General features: G+C 46.1%; 1 protein-coding gene across 3 annotated transcripts in view; it reads left to right on the plus strand.

Moving 5' to 3' along the window:
* Nucleotides 1-19,951, plus strand: part of PLCB1 (phospholipase C beta 1) — a 2,298,721-nt gene that overhangs the window by 1,677,788 nt on the left and 600,982 nt on the right. For all 3 annotated transcript variants that reach the window (XM_086927697.1, XM_086927698.1, XM_086927696.1), the window contains exon 23: nt 12,528-12,637. In XM_086927697.1, the coding sequence (XP_086783823.1) occupies nt 12,528-12,637 (110 nt within the window). The remainder of the gene's footprint in view (nt 1-12,527; nt 12,638-19,951) is intronic.

Raw genomic sequence — 19,951 nt, forward strand, 5'->3', positions numbered from 1 at the left:
TGCACCGCTGGTGCGTCACTTTTAATATGACAAAAAGTGACGTACCAGCACCGCAAGAGGCTTGTAAATAAGCCCACTAATCTTTACTTCTCCTAGCACTCAATGATGTTGTGATGTCTAGGAAAAATCACACTCCCTTTTTCTTGTGTTTTTTTTAACCTCCAAATGGTAATGTTCAATGCATTTCTAAATCTATCAGAGGATACATAGATGGACATAGACAATTCACCACGAGAGGCTGTTTGTGTACATTAATCAGGTTTATGTCCCTATTTTAGGACAATTAGGCACAAGGAATATCAAGATGATTCCATTTGGACACAGCATTAGGTTGTGTTACTTCCATAGAGTTCCAAGTTTTCATAGGAGCAATCAGGAATAGCACACGGAAGGATCTGTGCTACTGTCATTCCCACCCCCACAAGCTATCCCCATTACCAAACTAGCTTAATTTGTTCTGGTAACTTATGATTGCAAAGATCTCAACGCTCGCCGCAATTTATACAAAACCCATGATTGCAAATATTGATTACGCCTGACATTGTCATGCAGAATGAGGACAATATTGTAAAATTAACAGATGCCTATCCTCACATTCCAACCACAGTATCCGAACCACCTTTGTCATAGGATATTTCCAAACTTTCTAGAGATCGTTTTTCCACTTATTGTGAACTACTGTAGCCGTATATTCCATTCCTTGCCCACTGAATAACATTGTTGATGCCAGAGAGAAAATGTACTTGCATTAGAAAATAGATCATTCTGCAGTAGTCTGATATCTGTGAAACCAAATCAACCCTATGTTCTAATTAAGGAGTTCAATTATATTGTTATTGGTGCCCCAGATCTTTCTCAATCCTGACTTCAACAATTCTGCAATCCCACCCCATGTCAGGACTCAGATAGATCCATCAAGTAGCACGATCTGTAATTTGGCTATACTTCCCTTAAAACCTGACAGCTCACTGCATCTTTCTACTTCTCTCTCATCTCATACAACAGCTCCACAGGTTTTACTAATGTAGCAGAAAATGGTCTGCAATCAGTACAATCTACTGCCCTCGGTAATATATGTCTGTGGAGAATTTCATCTGCTGGGGTTGTTTCTCCTACTTTTTTTTAGCTTGTTTCTCCTCTGAATTTTTGACTAATGCGGTGGTCGGGCACCTCGGGCACATGCTTCATACCCAAGTGCTCTATCAAAAATTTCATATCCATACCTCTTGGTCTACTTCCAAGTCAGTGGGATTAGCTTCAATTTATGTCTGTGAGGCTGCCACCATAGGGTTTTAGATATTTATATCTTACGGTTTATACAATGACACCAGTATTTTTATTTTGGCATAGATCAGTTGCATATACATAGGTTGTGTTTTTTGCAGAAGAGAAATTTTTCTTCAAATTAAAAAGTGCCATATGGTCTCTGACTGTGCAATAATAAGAGCTCCTACTCTGAACTGTTAGACCCATCTCTTCTACAATAATGGGCATTGATAAATTGAGCCTGGTGGTAGCCATTGATTTGATATTTCCTGTGTCTTTGAAAATGTGTATAAAAAAGAAATAAAACAGGCAAGTTATCTCTTTTAGTTTTTTTAATTAAGGAAAGATGTAATGTTTTTTATCATGTGGGTGCATTACGGAATTAATCACACTCTTTGCACTGTAGTGAAATTCCAATCAAATTATGAAAATGGAACTTTGCCTTTCCTTACAATTCATTGCCAGGGGATGGAAGGGAAGAGATGTCCTGGACTTTTCTGCCCTGCCAGGAGAATTTTAATGTTAATGGATATACTATCACTAAGAGCTATTGAACTGTGTATCCCTGCCAAATCTATTGACTTCAATCTCTATGGGAAATCCTACTGGCGGTGACACCAGAGGATACTCCGATGCCTCCATGATAGACTGTAATGAACTAGCTTGCAGTGGCTGGAATAGAGGGGAAGAGAGAAGCTGTCGGGCTAGAATACATTTCTGTAATCTGAGACGTTATCTTCTAGTCTTCCTGGGAAATTCCCTTAGCCACCAAAACATCACCCGGTTGGAAACGCTGGTGATTGTTATTTTGATGCCTACCAATGATATGATAATTCTGTCCTTGAAGGACCCCTGCATGATCCTTTGACCATTAGGTCAAGCCTGAAAAAAAAAGAGACACTAGACATCACTGACTGATGTTAAAAAAAATCTATGCTTAATTGTTAGAATTATGCAGCACTGAGGGCCAAATTATGCAGCAAGGATATCCTAATTATGCAGCATCAAATGCTAATTGTGTTGCACATTCTGTGGCAGTATTATACTCTTCTATTTGAGCTACAAATAACATTTGTGTTGAAATGTTCAAATTTTGCAAATTATGAGGCAAATAAGGTAAATCTATAACAATGCACCAATTCGCCTAAATCCACTGACCTTCACCATTGCCTATTGTTTTATCAATAACTTATTTGGGAAAGGTAAGCAAAACCTAAACGTTCTCACTTCAACACATGCCCATTATTATTTTCACTTGAAAGAAAACATCTTTTCCAGGCTAATTAACCTTTTAAACATGTAACACAAGTATTATTTTATATAAAAATACATTATAGTAATATATAAAATAAACATAATGGGTACCACATGGTTACCACATGTAATATCGTTCAATATCACCATTTCAGGACTCTGGAGATTTTAAAGTGAAATTCCTGAAATTACGCACATTACGCCGGTGTAATTTAAATTTCAACCAGGTCAACTGGGTACCCCAAATCAACAGCAAGCACCACTGTGCGATACCATTAATTTAAGCTACTTCACTGACCATTCCCTGATCATTACTGCTGTGTTGTTGATTTCACAGACACTGGTCTGAAATTATGTATGGTTCTATGAATCTTGCTTTGGATTTGTGGTACCAGACAGTGACTCGTGCTGGGGACTGCAATCCTAATTTTGGGATCTGTAAGCCCATAAAACAATTAACAAAAAGAAAGCTGGGTCTGGCCATAGACCAGGCACTGCAGCTAACCTCCACTCCACATGTCCAAGGGCCATGCACAGCAAGGGATGGCCACAACCAAAGGGTTGGGAAGAGGCCACCACTTGAATGATTCTGCTAAAAAGGACTTGCTGCAGTTTTGTAACTAGTGAATACTCTAATCTGACCCGCAGCAACCCTGGTCCAAAAGCCTCCAGCAGCTACACTGCAGACAAACTCCAACTGCTCAATCCTGGACGCTGCCTCAAATCCTGCTATTGAATTCTACCTCAGTCCAATGTGGGCCCCTTTGTCTAATTATACTGCCACTTAACATGCCTGTACACACCAGCTCCCACCGCCCACACACAGACACATGGCAACCCTCACTAAGTCAGAATACAATACCTGCATTCACACAGTACTACACACCCACCTCGCACAACAACACTCGCTCGCATGCATGCTCCCCAACACACGCTCACTCAGCAAGCACTTCCCTGAGATTTGGGACCTCATCGACTCTAGTGCACCAGAGCTCCTCTTCCTCACTGAAACCTGGCTCAACCCCATATAGGTGTCTGACATTTCCACAGATCTCTTTACTGGCTACAAAATCCTGCACCAGGTCTGACCCCATAAACCAGGAGGAGGACTCGCTGTCATTAACAGACACCAAAAAGTGTACCTCTTACACTGACCCAGAAGATACTTTTATGGAACACATGCACATCAAGCTTCAGGCAGACAGTATAATTACCCTCGCCTACCGGCCCCCAAGACCTCGCACTGAAACCAGCACCTACCTCATCCACATCACTGCTCACCTCGCAATGGGCGCCAAAGACCTCATACTCCTAGGCGATCTCAACTTTCATCCTGATGACCCCATGGACTCCAACTCCACTGACTTGCTCGAAAAGTCTACAGAATATCGTCCTCACCCAACTCTTCCAAGGCTCCAACCACATTGCAGAACATGCCCTGGACCCCATCTTTTCCCAGATGAACAATGCTAAAGTCAGCCACATCACTCGACTCACATGGGCAGTCCACTGCATCATCCACTTCAACATAACAGGGCCCCCAACCACCCTCTACAGAGTCTATCAACACCCAAACGACTGCTGGAAGAAGGTTACAGAAACTGAATGGCTTAATACCCTCCAACTAAAGTACCCAGGACCCACCATTGACTTCACCAATGACACAACCAACTTGCACAACTGGATAACCATCTGTGCCAATACCCTGACACCCCTGGAAAATGCCAAATCCAAAAGATCCAACAAACAAGCACGCTGGTACAACGCTGACCTCAGAGTATCCAAGAGAGTTTACTAAACACTCCAAAGGAAATGGTGAACCACCCAAGGAACCACCACAAGGAGCACCATCAACCTTGCACTTAGACACTTTCACAATTAAGTGAAAGAGACCAAAAAAGTCCTTGAGCCTGAGAATGAAATCTAGCTCCAATAACTGTGAGGAACTTATTGCCATCATCAAGGAATTCACCATCCCAACAGCCGCAACCAACACATCAACCCTATTCAAGAACTCTGTAACAACCTCTCCGACTTCTTCCATGAAACAATCACCAAGATGTACAGCAACATCAAGCCCCAGCAACCCCCAAAGACCTTCCCAGCCTGATAACTTCATCAATTTAACACTGCCAACTGACAACCTGGAACCCTCTATCCATCGAGGACACCGCAGCAATAATGAAAACAGTCCACACATGGGTGCTCACAGACCCCTGCCCACACCATATCTGCAACCTGGGAAGAGCCATGGTCAACACTGCTCTCCCATCACCAACACCTACCTCAACATAGACGCCTTCCGAGATAGCTGGAAACATGCCAAAGTTGCTGCCCATAACTAAAAACCCTCAGCCGACCCTGAAGTACTTAGCAACTACTGACTAATTTCACTGATGCTCTACGAGCCAAAGTCATCAAAAAAGACCATCAGCAGAGAACTCTTTGACCATCAGCAACCAGAGCACCAGAACAGCCCTCATCTCTGCCACAGTCGACATATCTCACCGTGTACAGAGTGCTGCTCTTATCCTCCTCGACCTTCCTGCCATTTTTAACACCATCTCCCACTGCATACTCATCGCCAGACTACACACAGCTGGAATACAAGGACCACAATGACCAGCTCTCAAATGGATAGTCTCCTTCCTCTCTGAAAGAACCCAGTGAGTTAGGCTCATACTTTTTACATCAAAACCCTCAGCTGCAAAGTCCCACAGAGATCGTCACTCAGCCCCACACTTTTCAGCAATGTACATGACTCCTCTGGCAAACATCATGAGATCCCAAGTAATAACCATCATCTTCTACAATGATGACACCCAGCTCATTTTTTCCCTCTCACAGGACATGGTCACCATCAAGACAAACTTTCAACAATGCATAACCAGTGTGGCTATTTAGATGAAAGAAAACTGCCTTGAGGTCAACACCGACTAATCTGAAGTGCTGAACTTCAGGAACAAGAGCTCATCTTGAGGCTCCATCTGGTTGCCCACCAAATTTGGACCCAAATCAACCAATTAAGCTAATATTATAGACCTCATCCTGGACACCAACCTCACCAACAAGTCCTAGGTCAACGTTGTCACCTCCTTATGCTTACACATCCTCTGCATGTTACGTTAAATCTTCAAGTCACTCCCACTGGACACCAGGCGTACCATCACACAGGCCCTAATCCCATGCAGATTGGACTGTGGCAACACAGTCTAAGCCAGCATCACAACCCATCGTCTTCACAGACTTCAAACCAACCAAAATGCCACCGCCGGACTTGTCTGCGAATGACTCGTCTTCGACCTTCCTCTCCTTGGACAGCATTGTCATGATCAAATCATGAAACGGCAAATCATTACTATCAACTCCATTCTACTGGGAATAAAATCCTTCTTCCAGCTGGGGATTTTCACTATATCTCTCATATGAGACAAGAGAGCCTTTACCTGTGAGCCTTGAATGTACTTGCCCTTAGGTTCAGAGTCAATGTCATACTCAGCCACATCAAAACGTGGCAGTTTTGAAGCAGATGATTCCCCCACTCCAGAATCCACTGAATCCTTAATGAGAGCTTGCAGTTCAGAACGAGAAATCTGGAGCACTTCCTCTGCATCGCCCTCTGGAGGCGCCTCCACATGATTCTCCTTGATAGAGTGCTTACCCATAATGCACATGCAGCAAACAAATGTGCTACAGCACTGTTCTTCCTGTTTAAATAGTGTTTCTAGGCAACAGAATCTCGGTCCATGAGATTCTGCAGCCAAACTAAAGCAACTGCAGTCACCTAGGAACGCGCATCATCCACACTTGTTACTGGCTTCAGACACCGCAACCTCAGCTCTTCAGCAGCCTGTCAGCGCACACGGTCACAAGACCTGAGCTTCCCTTTCCAGGCCCAGCACATAGACAGGGAACTCTCCATCCACAGTGCAAACAGACTGTTGCACCCAGTGTTAGAAATGGGGATCTCTGGTTGGCTGAGGCTTGCGCCAAAGCCAGGCAGAGACCACCATTCTAGTCAGGGAAATGGAATTACACGCCAAAGATAACCCCTGCTCACCCCCTTGACAGCTTGGCATGAGCAATCAGGCTTATCCCGGTGGCGAGGTGTAAAGCATCTGCACCACACACACAGGGACAACATACTAGGCCCACCACAAAAGGAACTCTACACAAAGTTATGCCTTTGTATTATCATAAACACATTAGATGGTAATCACTCAATATACACTGTGCCAACTGGCACGGGCAATATTTACAGGGATTATTTACACATGACAGGGCTGCGTGGGCCACTGTCAGAATTAGCACTTGGTAAGGCATCATAAAAAGAAGAACACGTCATATTCTCATAACACAACCAGTATTCATTGGCATACTCAATACTCACAACCAACTTATGACCTAGATCATAACAGGCCCAGTATCGTATGAGGCTAGAACTCTATTCTGCACCATCATCCTAAGCCTAACTCTAGTAGTGGACCACAATCTCCTAGACATACCTTGCATTAGAACATAAACTTAATAACATAACCTGAATAGGGAATAAATCAAATCTAGACCACAGTAGAGAATCACAATAAAATCTAAGACAGTAGGTAAAACCTGACAAGCATCAGAAGCACATCTATAAGCATAAATCAAGGTGCATGAATCATACCACAAACATTACATTTACTAGCACCTATGAAAATGACATTAGAGCCTTGCACCCTACAAAACCTAGAAGTCCCCTGGGCCAACTGGCCACCTCTAAGGGGCTCAAATGCCCTCTGTCCAAAGTCAGGGCAGCTGCCTACACAGCGACAGTCACGGGGCGCACTTGGCGCAAACCTAAACGTGGCAGCTGCCCACTACTTGCTGGGCAGCTGGGAAGGCCTAAACGTTGCAGCTGGCACGAAGTGCTGCGCAGCTGTGCAAGCCAAGATAGGGAGGAAGGAGTGTGTCTCCCTCCTGGGTTCAGAAAGCATGTCCTCTAAAATAAAGAGTCCTAAATGGTGCAGCTGCCCACTAATTGCTGGGCAGCTGTAAAGTCAAAACTGTGGCATGGGCCCTCGTTGGCCCTTGGGAACAAATGCGCCAACTATGGAGCCCCACGAGGGCTCTGGAAATAGTGCACACGTCGGAGCCCTCTAGGCTCTGAAGACAAATGTGCACAGCGTTGGAGCCACGCGGGCTCTTAAAATACACATGCCCCCTGGAGCACTCTGGCTCCTTAAATACATAATGCCCCCAAGTTGGAGCCATCTGGCTCTAAAAATCAGGCGGCAGAAATGACGGAAAGGACAGGGACCTTAAAGTAAAAATGTCCCAATATTGGAGCTCCCAGGGAGCTGTGAACAAATCAGGCCCCCATTAAGGAAAAGAACTTGCCGGAAAAGCGTGCTGTGCACGGGCGCTTTCAAATGAAATATGCCCTCACTCATCGGAGCTTCCAGAAAATGGTGGCACCTTCAATAGTCCCCTAGGAGCCCCCCCAGCCCTCTCTGACTCACCGGGCTGCTCTCTGGGGGCTCCTCTCCAAGGACTGGCGTGACTCCGGTTGGGCGGTGGGATGCGGCCTCATGGGGCTCCCTTCACTTCGGTGGAGTCCCAACACACCAAGGCTCCCGGATGGGGCGCAACAGATGCCTCTTCACCCGGTCCCCCGTCTTGCGACCGGGACTTTCGCTGCACGCCTTCTCCCCGACCACGGGGAGGAAGCAGAAATGACGCGCCCTGGGCCCGCCCCGAGTCAGGCAAGGATGCCTGGCTTCCGGGTCGGCCCAGGGCAGCACCGGCAGCTCGGCGAAAAGTTCTTTAGACTTGGCTCGAGCCGCGGCGGTGCAGCACGGGGGGCACCTGCATTTAAATTGATAAAGGCATTGAGGCAGGCATTGAGGCAGGTGAGGACCTGTAATGTTAAAATAAGAGTCAAGTCGTGGGGTGGGCACCCGCGCATTAAAACACAGGCAAATTCACAGGGTAGGCACCCGTGCGATTTAAATAAACATCAGCGCAGCAGCCATAATGCAGGGTAGGCACCTGATTAAGGAAGTCCAAAATAAGCGGACAGGATGCAGGGGGGGCACCTGCAATGAATGGGCCATAGGGGGAATCCCTGCGCTGGGGATTCCCTCTTACAGGGCGACCCAGGGGAACAGAGCGCTCACAGGGCGCTAGTGAGTTCAAGGAGTCCTGGGGCAGGGAAATGGAGCAGGCAGCTCCTAGCAAAGAAAAAGTTCTCCAGTCCCCTCAGGCAAGGCAGAAGAGTCACAAACAGAAAGGAGTCCTCCAGGCATCCAGGGGCAGGGCAGGGCCCACGGAGGCAAGCCTTCCCCTGAGCCACAGCAGCAGCACGCCCCTGGTAGATTCAAGTCCACAAAACAAGAACATTTCCTTGGGGTCACAGCCCCTCTTTTATACGCATAAATCCCTTGATGTAGCAGTGTAGGCAAGGGGAGATCTAGATGCAACTGGTTCTGGAGTACTTTGTTTGGCTCAGCCCCTCTCCCTATTCCCAAGACAGGCCAGGGACATCAGGCGCACCACAGGGGGTGGAGCCAGCATTGTGGTGGGAAGGCCTAGCCTTATTCAGGTCCCAGGTTCACTCCTCCCTGCCATTAACATGCAGATCTCTCCATTCACCACCGGGGCAGACCCGTCCTGACTCCTAGAGCCAGGCACACCAGCCAGCTCCAGCCAATCACAAGCCAGACAGCAACTTCACATTTACTGCACAGACATGCCAACTTCTAGAAGTGGCACTTCTACACTAGATACAATAAATCCGCACACACCATCGCGCAGCCTTTAATCTCACGAGTTCGCACATACCAAACTCAACCCTGCACTTCCCACACACCAGGAGCTACCAGGGACACACATATTCCCCATGCAGTCCAATGGGAGTGCAGGCCAACTCAGCACACCCACTCAGAGTGTGCACGCACTTTACACTGGGCCACAGTGCTAAAGTGCGCAGAGGCCTAAAATCACTACCATCATGCCAGTCAAAAAGGCCCAAGCCCAACACCCGGCAACAATGGTAAGGAAAATATTTAAACACAGTAAGCATAAAACCTAATAGCAAAACAGTGTGGCTTACCTCTGATCTGCGAGGACAGAGAAAAACAAGCATATGCAATGCAATAGGACTTGCATTTTCGAAACTGTGACCTACTGGCATTGTAAATGACAATGCCTTTGATTAATGTGCATTTTATACTTATAGTCATTGCTTGCAGGTTTTCAAAACACATATATGAAAGGCATTGTCATTTACAATGCCAACAGCTCAAAATCTTGCAAATGCGAGGCCTATTGCATCGCAAATGCTTGTTATGTCTACACATTGTCTAGTGAATCGTAGCCTTCGAGGTGGGACGTAAAAGGACTGGGGCATGGACAGAAGGCGTTGAGTATTTTTTGCAGCATAGAGAATAGAGTGCAACCAGCGATGGCAAGAAAAAAGCGGGCGCCATGTTTCAAGCTACAGCGCAGCACCATGTTATTAATATAAAAGAGGATAAGCGTCTATGTATAAATAAGAGTTGTGGCGACCGTGCATCTGCCATTGTTTACTTAGTTTCCTGGTTACAAAAATACAATTATAAAAGTGGGCACTTGCTAAAATATTAAGCGTGTTGCCTGTGCAGTAGCAGCCCGTGGAGGGAGTTCTATGGGACAGTAAGGCGGGGAGGGGGAGGGGCAGGGTGGCGGGTAGTAAACACCAGAATATGGATGAACGAGGTAAGTAAACATTTACAGCCTAATTCATGAAGCTGAATTCGGCTCGCAAAGGGCCAGATTCTGAGAATCTGGCCCTTTGCAAATGAGATTTTTGCATTTGGGATTCATCATCCCAAATGCAAAAATCGGTAATTGCGTTTTCGCAAATTTGCGATGGATTACATTTAAGGAATCTCTATTTGAGATTCCTTAAATGCAATTCATCATCCATTTAAAAATTGCGAAATCGCAAATTCGGGCCGCTATTTACCGCGAGGTCAAACCTCGTGGTAAATAGCGATAACTCAGAAAAATGCTTTTAAAAGCATTTTTCTGAGTTGCATGTTGCACACACACATGTCCTTTGAACATGTGTGTGCGCAACCCCTGTTCATATTAGCATTTAAGGGGTGCTACAGGGTGTCCTTTGGACACCCCTGGCACCTTTTCAATCGCTATCTTATTTGCGATTAGTTAATTGCTAATCTCAAATAAGGAATACTCCCCATTCATTCCTATGGGCCTTTTGGCCCATAGGAATGAATGGGAAGTTATTCCTTATTTGCGATTAGCAATTTGCTAATCGCAAATAAGGAATTAGTAGGAATCGCATTTTTTTTGCATATTCCTACATGAATCCCGTTTTGCGAGTCCTTAATAGCGATTCGCTATGAATCGCTATTAGGGGCTTGCAAAACAGGAGTATGATGAATCAGGCTGTTAAATACATAAATCGAATATCGTTCCGCTAGATGCATTGCATTTTGCGATGAAGTGCACGCAACAACATTCGCTTTATTCATTTAAATGTTTACTTACCTCCGTTCATCCATATTCCGGTGTTTACTACCCCCCAGCCTGCCCCTCCCCCGCCCGCCTCACCGCCCCATGGGACGCTACTATGCCCATGTTTTTGTTAATGATGAAAGGTCTGCGTGGCGGCGGGGTGCGGAACAGGAATGGGGAGCAAGCGTGTTGCACTGCCAAAAAAAAGAACGTAAGGGGCATGGCCGCTATGATGAAATAAAAAATAACGTAGATGAAAAGATGCAGGTTGGCCGCTATTGGTAATAAATATGTAAACACGGCTGCCGTGCTAACATTCTAGTGCTGCGCCCGGAGGCAAAGCGGACACCTTTGCAGGAAAGCACGTTGGGCCTGCAATAGAGGAAAATCATTATGGAAAATTGTGCTCACAGACTGTAGATAAAACAGACCATGTAACAACACAAGTAAAAAGTCAAGTCCTTATGGGAGGTTACAAATGCAAACAAGGCGGTACTGAGGAGGGACTACTAAGCCTATTCATGAATCAAAAGCAACCATTTAGAAAGGACAGTAACAGGAGCAATTGAAAAGATGGGCAGAAATAGGCGGAGTTTCAAGTCCATACCTGAATACAGCATGTCTTCCAGAGCAGCGCATGAGCTGTCCAGGCTTGACCTAAAATCAGGAGGTTACACCGGAGGGGTACGGCTTTATGCTTCTATCATAGAGATAGAAGACAGCTATACGCTGAAGGGATCTATGATCCCTAGCGTGGAAATCTTTGTCAGAGGCTAAACACCTCACAAGTTAGGACCGGGCCGAGGAGGATAGAGATGAGGGAGTAATGGAAACTATGTAAGTTGTTTTTTTTGTCCACTGATGCCTGGGTCATCTATCTTAACTGATCAAGTGAGGTCTGGGATTGGTCAAATTAATAACTGATGTACTTAAAGCTGGTAGCAAATAGGCCCAATGCATGAATACTTTTCATGTGTGTATACCATCATATAAAATAGCAGAAACTATATTTGATGTTCAGCTCTAAAGACGTTTAGCCTTCGGAATCATCAGACTTTTCAGTGGTTTGTCAAATACCCTGAAAAATTCGGAGTGCGATCCACAGGCATAAAATATAGCCTTGGTAGAAGTGAACAGACCGAACAGCATCTCCTAACCCTACATGCATTCATTTTCTGTTTGCTCTATGTCAACAGTCGCTCAGATCAGACAGTCTGTTCATTGCGTCAGTTTCATCCTCCATGCCTCTTATGTGAAAACAGCATCTTTGCATTAGATTGCCCCCGGGACTAGAACTTTTTAAATCAATATTTTGCCACACGTGCAATTTAATTTCCATGTCCCGGTTTTACCAGTATAATGTGTGTGTTCATTGTCTATGATGTAACAATTTAAACGTGTTTTCCTTTCGAACCTTTGCCTGAATAGTGCTGCAGGCTCTTTGGAGTGTCCTGTGGGTTTTGTTTGGTCATCAGCTCCCAATAAGATATCTTTTATTTCATTGCTAGATGTCATTGAAGCACTATCCAATCCAATCAGATACGTCAACCTGATGGAGCAAAGAGCAAGGCAGCTGGCAGCATTAACACTAGAAGATGAGGAAGAGCTAAAGAAAGAGGTAAGACCGTCATCAAAGCTTACATTAAGCATTCATCTGGTTTATCTCTTAATTTACAGCCTTGTGAGAGTACTTATGTGGAAGAAGGCAATACAAACTAGCCACTACCTCGTTTAACACTAATTTAAAGCGAGAGCGAAGCAGGTGTGACATGATGCAGATATGAGCGGAACTAACAAGGTGTGGTTTTCAAATTTGACCACAAGGTGGCAGCATAGGATTCATATAGCAATCTCTGATTCATTTCACTTATACTGAGAATTCCTGATGGGTGAGACAGAAAATATTGAGATCTAAGTCTAGCATGAACAATGACCTCAGTCTATTGGAGAGAACTAATTGAGTGTTGGGGTGTTTATGGAGAAATGTAACAGGTGTAAAATGTGAGGCTGTGTTACCAATTTACAAAGCCCTACAATGGACTTGAAGAAATGAATAGCGATATGCATCTTTTTTGAAGTGTGCTTTTGGCCAATTTAGTGACTTCTCTGTTTATTTTAAGCTTTGCCAGATTTACCAATGTCTTCAGGTTTCCAAAGGTAATAACGTGAAAAGTTATAACATTTGGGTTTTGCGGAAAAAAGGGTACTAAATCTACTTTTTTGTGGTGCATTATATATGCAATGCTTAATGAACACGATTTAAAACGAAATATTAAATATTACGAGGATGATACCATCCATGGAAGATATATCTCCTCGCTTATATCCACAATAATCAAAATATTGAGGGACATATGTACAAGCCCCTATCGTCACGGGAATGTCACTTTTTGTGACGTTCCTGTGGCGATAGGGGCCTTGCCCTATGTACAAGGCAGCGTTAAGCCACTTAACGTGGCTTACCTCTGCCTTCTATTTAAGGCATCCTTTCACGCTATGTTTATTGTGAAGGGGGTGTGCAGTGGATGTTGTAGTGGGACTTCCACCGCAACACCCATTGTGTTTGATGCTGCTCCCTATGTATAATGGTGGAGCACATAGGAGGCAGCACCAAAATTAAGACTAGGAAAATCCTGGTCTTCAGTTGACGAAACGAGGAGAAATGCATTATTTCTCCTCGTTTTTGTTTTTTCCATGTGTGCTGCCTTGTTCAGCACACATGGAAAAAGCAAAATGCCCTGGTTTGTTTATGTACAGGAAGGTGCCCCTTCCTGTACATAAACAAACCTTTTTAAAAAATGCCATTGTAACTTTCATGTGTGCTGCACGAAGTAGCACACATGAAAGTTACAAAATGGCATTTTAGCATTGTTTTAGTGCAGGAAGGGACACCTTCCTACACATAACCAATATTCCACTGCACACAGACACCCGTGCACTCTGGTGCAAGGGTGCCTGATTTGGCCCTAAGTGTTAAACTTAGCGCTATTGCAGTGCAACTGTCACCTTACATTCTGATCTACAGCAATTTTATTCTACAGTACTGAGCTTTCACACAAATACATACGCATTCCCATGCTATTTATCAAATGCTTCATATTCCCATAAAACATTCCTATAAAACCAGACCTATTGGCATTGCTACTGCTTGTTTGCTTTTTGTAAAACTAGGACAGCCATACCAAGGCCAAATGACAAAGTCAAGCATTTTGGTGGCTTCATTCTATTGTATTACTTGTATGTTTGTAATGATTTCATTTAACCTCCCACAATATTATAATGTTTTGTTATAACTTGTTAAACAGGAAATCTTGTCAGCTGGTACTTGATTATGGCAATATGCTTAAGATATTTAAATTGCTAAAGAAAATCTTCACAAAACCTGTAAAATCAGTGAGGGGTTGGTAAAATCATTTAGGATTTCCTAGAGGAGGCATCAACTACCACTAACTTGCCATCTGGTAGCCCTGTACTGCCCTTGATTTCCCTGGTCTCAGAGGTCATGAAGTAAATGGCAGAACTAAATCTAAACAGGATTCAAGACCCTATTAAGTTTCACAGTTTCGCTTGACTCTCTTCTTCTAACCTCTCTGGAGTGTGTAAGAGGCTTTTAGTGGTAAAGGCTGGGCACAAGAGGTCACCCCTGTAATGGGATTAAAGATAGAAGGGTACCTGATGTCACTTTCACTGATCCGAAAAACCACCGCCGGCGGCAGATCCTTCTCCTACCTCGCCGCCAAGACCTGGAACGCTCTCCCTACCAGCCTACGACAGACCCAGGACCTGCTGGTTTTCAGAAGACTTCTCAAGACCTAGCTCTTCGATCAGTAGCGGACTAATTGGGGTATAGCTCCGTGTGAATGAAGGGGCATATTTGATCATGCTCCTGTACCATAGTACAGACTCAGGTGCACTGTCAAAAAGTCCTGGAGACACAGTCTAACTATATGGCACCCAGAAGCTTGTGGACAGTTATCCACCAAGATAGCAGTAGGTATGCAAACATTAAGGGTACACCTGAAAATTTAGAAGCATGCTCAGTCAGATAAAACACATGTGAATGATAAAAAAATGAGGAACAGCAAGCAACAATTATAGTCACAATATTTTAATGCACATTTATGAGTAACAAAGTTTAAATCAAATTCTTCTCTTCATAAACAAAGTTACCCTTGACAATCTCTTCGTGTGGCTTCAGGTGAGCATGTGGAAGCTGAGTCCGTTGTTGAGGTATGTAGGTCCGGTGTTCTGTAGTGCTTTGTGTGCGTGGATGAGGAGTTTGAAGGTGATCCTCTTGTTGACTCGGAGCCAGTGCAGGCCTCTCAGGATGGGTTGTGATGTGGCTGCGCAGGGGGTCGTCGAAAATCAGACGTGCCGAGGCGTTCTGGATTCGTTGTAGTCGTCTCAGGAGCTTGGTTGTTGTTCCTGAGTAGAGGGCGTTCCAGTAGTCGAGTCTGCTGGTGATGAGGGCCTGGGTGACGGTTTTTCATGTGTCGGGAGGGATCCACTTGAAGATCCTGCGGAGCATTCGGAGGGTGTTGAAGCAGGATGCAGAGACGGCATTGACTTGCCTGGTCATGGAGAGGGTGGAGTCGAGGATGACCCCCAGGTTGCGTGCGTGGTCTGTGGGTTCTGGGGCTGTGCCTAGCGATGTGGGCCACCAAGAGTCGTCCCAGGCTGATGGGATGGGTCCGAGAATGAGGACCTCCGTCTTGTCTGAATTCAGCTTCAGTCTGCTGTCCTTCATCCAGTCGGCTATGTCCTTCATTCCTCTGTGGACGTTGGCTTTGGCGGTGTGGGGGTCTTCGGTGAGGGATATGATCAGCTGGGTGTCGTCGGCGTAGGAGATGATGTTGAGGTTATGTTGTCGTGCGACGTGGGCGAGCGGTGCTATGTAGATATTGAACAGCGTCGGGCTGAGGGAGGATCCCTGGGGGACGCCGCAGATGATCTCGGTGGTTTTCGAGCGGAAGGGTGGTAGGCGGACACTCTGGGTTCTGCCGGAGAGGAAAGAAGTGGTCCAAGCTAGGGCCTTCTCTTGGATTCCGGCGTCATGGAGGTGTGCTGATTGGGTGTGGTGGCAGACTGTGTCAAAACCAGCTGATAGGTCCAGGATGATGAGGGCGGCTGTTTCTGCTTTGTCCATCAGGATCCTGATGTCGTCAGTGGCGGCGATGAGGGCGGTCTCGGTGCTCTGGTTGCTGAGGAACCCAAATTGGGAAGGGTCTAGGATGTTGATATCTTCGAGGTAGCGGGTTAGCTGTTTGTTGACAATCTTCTCTGTCACTTTTGCCGGGAACGGGAGCAGGGAGATGGGACGGAAGTTCTTGAGGTCCTTGGGGTCCACCTTGGGCTTCTTCAGAAGCGTGTTGATCTCGGCGTGCTTCCAGCTTTCCAGGAAGGTTGCTGTCTCGAAGGAACTGTTGATTGTTTTCCGGAGGTGGGGCGCGATGGTTGTGCTTGCTTTGTTGAAGACGTGGTGAAGGCAGGGGTCGGATGGGGATCCGGAGTGGATGGAGTTCATGATTTTGATGGTGTCTTCGTCGCTGACGTTGGACCAGGCGGTCAGGCGGCTGGTGCGGGTAGTGGTCGCGCGGGCGGTGTACTCGGTGGTGGGTGCGGGGGTCTCGGATTGAAGCTGTCTTGGATGTCGGTGACCTTGCGGTGAAAGAAGGTGGCCAGGGAGTTGCACAGGTCTTGTGATGGTGGGATGTCGTTGGTGTTGGAGCTGGGGTTGGAGAGTTCTTTCACAATGCTAAAGAGCTCTTTGGTGTTGTGTGCGTTGTTGTTTAGGCGGTCCTTGAAGGTGGTCCTCTTGGCGGTCCTGATGAGTTGGTGGTGTTTGCGGGTGGCGCTCTTGTGGGCAGTGTGGCTGTCTGGTGTTCGGTGGTGGAGCCATTTCTTCTCCAGCTTCTGACAGGTGCGCTTGGAGATCCGGAGGTCTTCGGTTAACCAGGTGGCTTTCTTGTTGGTGTGGTTGGTTGTGGAGTTCTTGAGAAGGGCGAGGGTGTTGGCGCAGTCGTTGATACACTGTTTGAGGTTGATCGCGGTGGAGTCGGGGTCAGTGGGGTCGGTGGGTGGTCTCAAGGCGAGGGTGGTAGTCAATTGGTCCTTGGGGACCTTGCCCCAGCAGCGGCTTGGCAGCTGTTGGGTGCGGTGGTGTGTGGTGGGTTTCTTGAAGGTGAAGTGGACACATCTGTGGTCAGTCTAGTGGGGTTCGTGGTGTGGTTGAAGGAGACGTGGGGGCTTGTGGAGAAGATAGGGTCCAGCGTGTGTCCAGCGGCATTGGTGGGTGTCGTCACGAGCTGTTTGAGTCTGAGGTTTGCGAGGTTGTCGATCAGGGCGGTGGAGTTGGCGTCGTTGTTGTTCTCGAGGTGGAAGTTCAGGTCCCAGAGGGGGATGTAGTCCATGGAAGCGAGGGCGTGGGTGCTGACGAGGTCGGCGATGGTGTCGCTGAACTGTGGTCTTGGTCCGGGTGGTCTGTAGATGAGTGTTCCTCGGAGGGTTCGTGTTGGGGTCGGTGTGGATCTGGAAGTGCATGTGCTCGGCAGTGGTAAGGGTGTCGTCGCTGTTGGTTGAGACTCTGAGGGTGTCCTTGTGGATGATGGCGATTCCCCCTCCAGTTCCGTTGGTGTGGTCTCTGCGGGTGATCTTGTAGCCGTGTGGGATGGCTATGGCGATGTCTGGTGCCGAGGTGGCTTTCAGCCAGGTCTCCGTAGGGAAAGCCACGTCGGGGGCGGTAGAGTCTAGGAGGTCCCAGAGTTCGATGGCATGCTTGCGAGCGGATCGGGTGTTGAGGAGGATGCAGCGGAGGTGGTTGGGTTCTCTGGTTGGTGGTTTGGTGGGCTGGATGCTGGTGAATGTGCAGTTCTGGCAGGTGAAGGGCCCTTGGGTGCGCTTCGGGGTGGCCTGGTAGCAGGGGTGGTCTCGTCCGGTGTTGAGTGCGTGGAGGGTGCTGGAGTCATAGTGCAGTCTGACGTTGCAGGGGGACGGGGCCACAGGGACGCAGCGGCGGGAAAAACAGCAGTGGACAGGGAGGGCGGGGGAAAAAGGAGAGGGGGCACAGGGGCAACAGGCACAGGGGTACAGAATACAAAGGATGGGCACTTAACAAAACAAACCTAAAAAACAGCAGCAGGTGGGGGAAAAGGAGAGGGGGCACAGGTTCAAAACGGGCACAGGGGTACACAAAAAAAAAGGAAGGGCACTGCACTGAACAAAACAAACCAAAAAACGGCAGCAGAAACAGAACTCAGTCGCGATGTAGGCGGGCCAGCACGAGCGGATCACAGGTCACACAGGGGGCTGTGTGGCGGTAAGAGGAGCGACCTGCCTGGTGACAAGGTCAAAGGTGCTCATCTTCTAAAATAAGATTTGCTGCTGAACGGCTGAAGTAAGAGGCGCTGTGTTAGTTACTCATCCATATGGCTGTACACACTTGTACAGGCTGAGTGACAAAGCCTGTAGTCTGGCTCAGTCTGACATCTGAACATAGGCAGCCCTGTCAATGATGGTATGGCTAAGCCTTAGAGTTCCTATATGAATACAAAAATAAATGTCCACTTTCTTTTTGCTAGCATGTGCAATCTGTATTGTTACCTGTTTTCACACTTTAGGTGAAATGTTATTAACAGGTATGCTTTGATTGCGACAGTGTAGAAGAGTGATTGGTGGTATGATTTCTCCTACAGATTCTTGGATTGCAAACGTTTACTAATTGTCAGTTTGGAACTATATTCATTTGTTTATACTTTTCGAATTGGAAGATTTCCCTGACATAGTGACAGGAAACTGGGTTATTGGTTGAGGTGGTCAGAAACCTCACTCAGGCAACAACTGCCATCCATGTCAGGGTGAACCACAAAATGTCACTAAATTAGTCTGTGCTTAAACCTTTGGTACTTGGCATTCAGGCCTATTTTGGAGGGAATGTGTATAGCATTAATAAGCACAAAAATAGTAATAAAGTGAAAACACAAACACGAAATATCCCAAACCAATTTGGTAAAGTAGAGTAAATTGTAATAAATAAAATGATAACAGAACAACAAATATATAATCAGTAGAACCAGAGATATTGAATTTTAAACTTTTACGGGAGAAAAACACTTAAAAGCACAAACCGCCATTCAAGGTCATCTGGTCGTGCTAGACCAGGGGAAAGTCACAAGTTCAAGCCAACTATGATGGAGTGCGTTTCCAATACCGTAACCTAGTGTGTCCTACTGAAAAGTTACCTTCTCAAGTCTGGCTCAAAGAATTCTGTTCACGTTGGAGGAGGCTGTGAGGTGAAGGATTTTGGCATAAAGAACAGCTCGAGCATTGCTGACGGTTGTCTCATTAGCATGAATATTCAGTCATTGCTGGAGCTTCGTGTTGGCAGTCTTTGCAGGCTGTTGTTGCTTTAGAGCAGCCAATCTCACCCGAGCTTCGCACTGCCTGTCATCGCGGGCAGCAGGGTTTCAACACAAATGGACCAGTTCTCAGTGACTATGTTTCTTTTCGGAGGAGCTCTCGCTGATAATGACAGCCACATGTGAGAAAATAAAATCCTAGGCAATTATAGATAAGACTGGCAGTGCTCCATGGAGGGCTCAACAAAAAATAAATCATCTAAAATTAAAAATACATAATACAGTAGTAATTACTGCTGTATTATGTATTTTTAATTGTAGATGATTTATTACGTGGATATTATGTATTGTTTGTAAAAATTAGATCTTATCTATTCTGTTTTACCTTTCCTACATACTAAAGTCAGTACAGAACATATAATAAAATACACTGTACTTTTTAGATATTTGCTTTTTCATGTTTTTGTTGAGCCCTCCATGGAGCACTGCCAATATTATCTATAAATGCCTAGGAAATATATTTTCCCACACTTGTTGTTTTCCCTGTCCTAGGAATTTTTTGACTTAGAATTCAGGGG

Source organism: Lissotriton vulgaris, chromosome 6 (genome assembly GCF_964263255.1).
Source record: "Lissotriton vulgaris chromosome 6, aLisVul1.2, whole genome shotgun sequence".
Classification (NCBI taxonomy): domain Eukaryota; kingdom Metazoa; phylum Chordata; class Amphibia; order Caudata; family Salamandridae; genus Lissotriton; species Lissotriton vulgaris.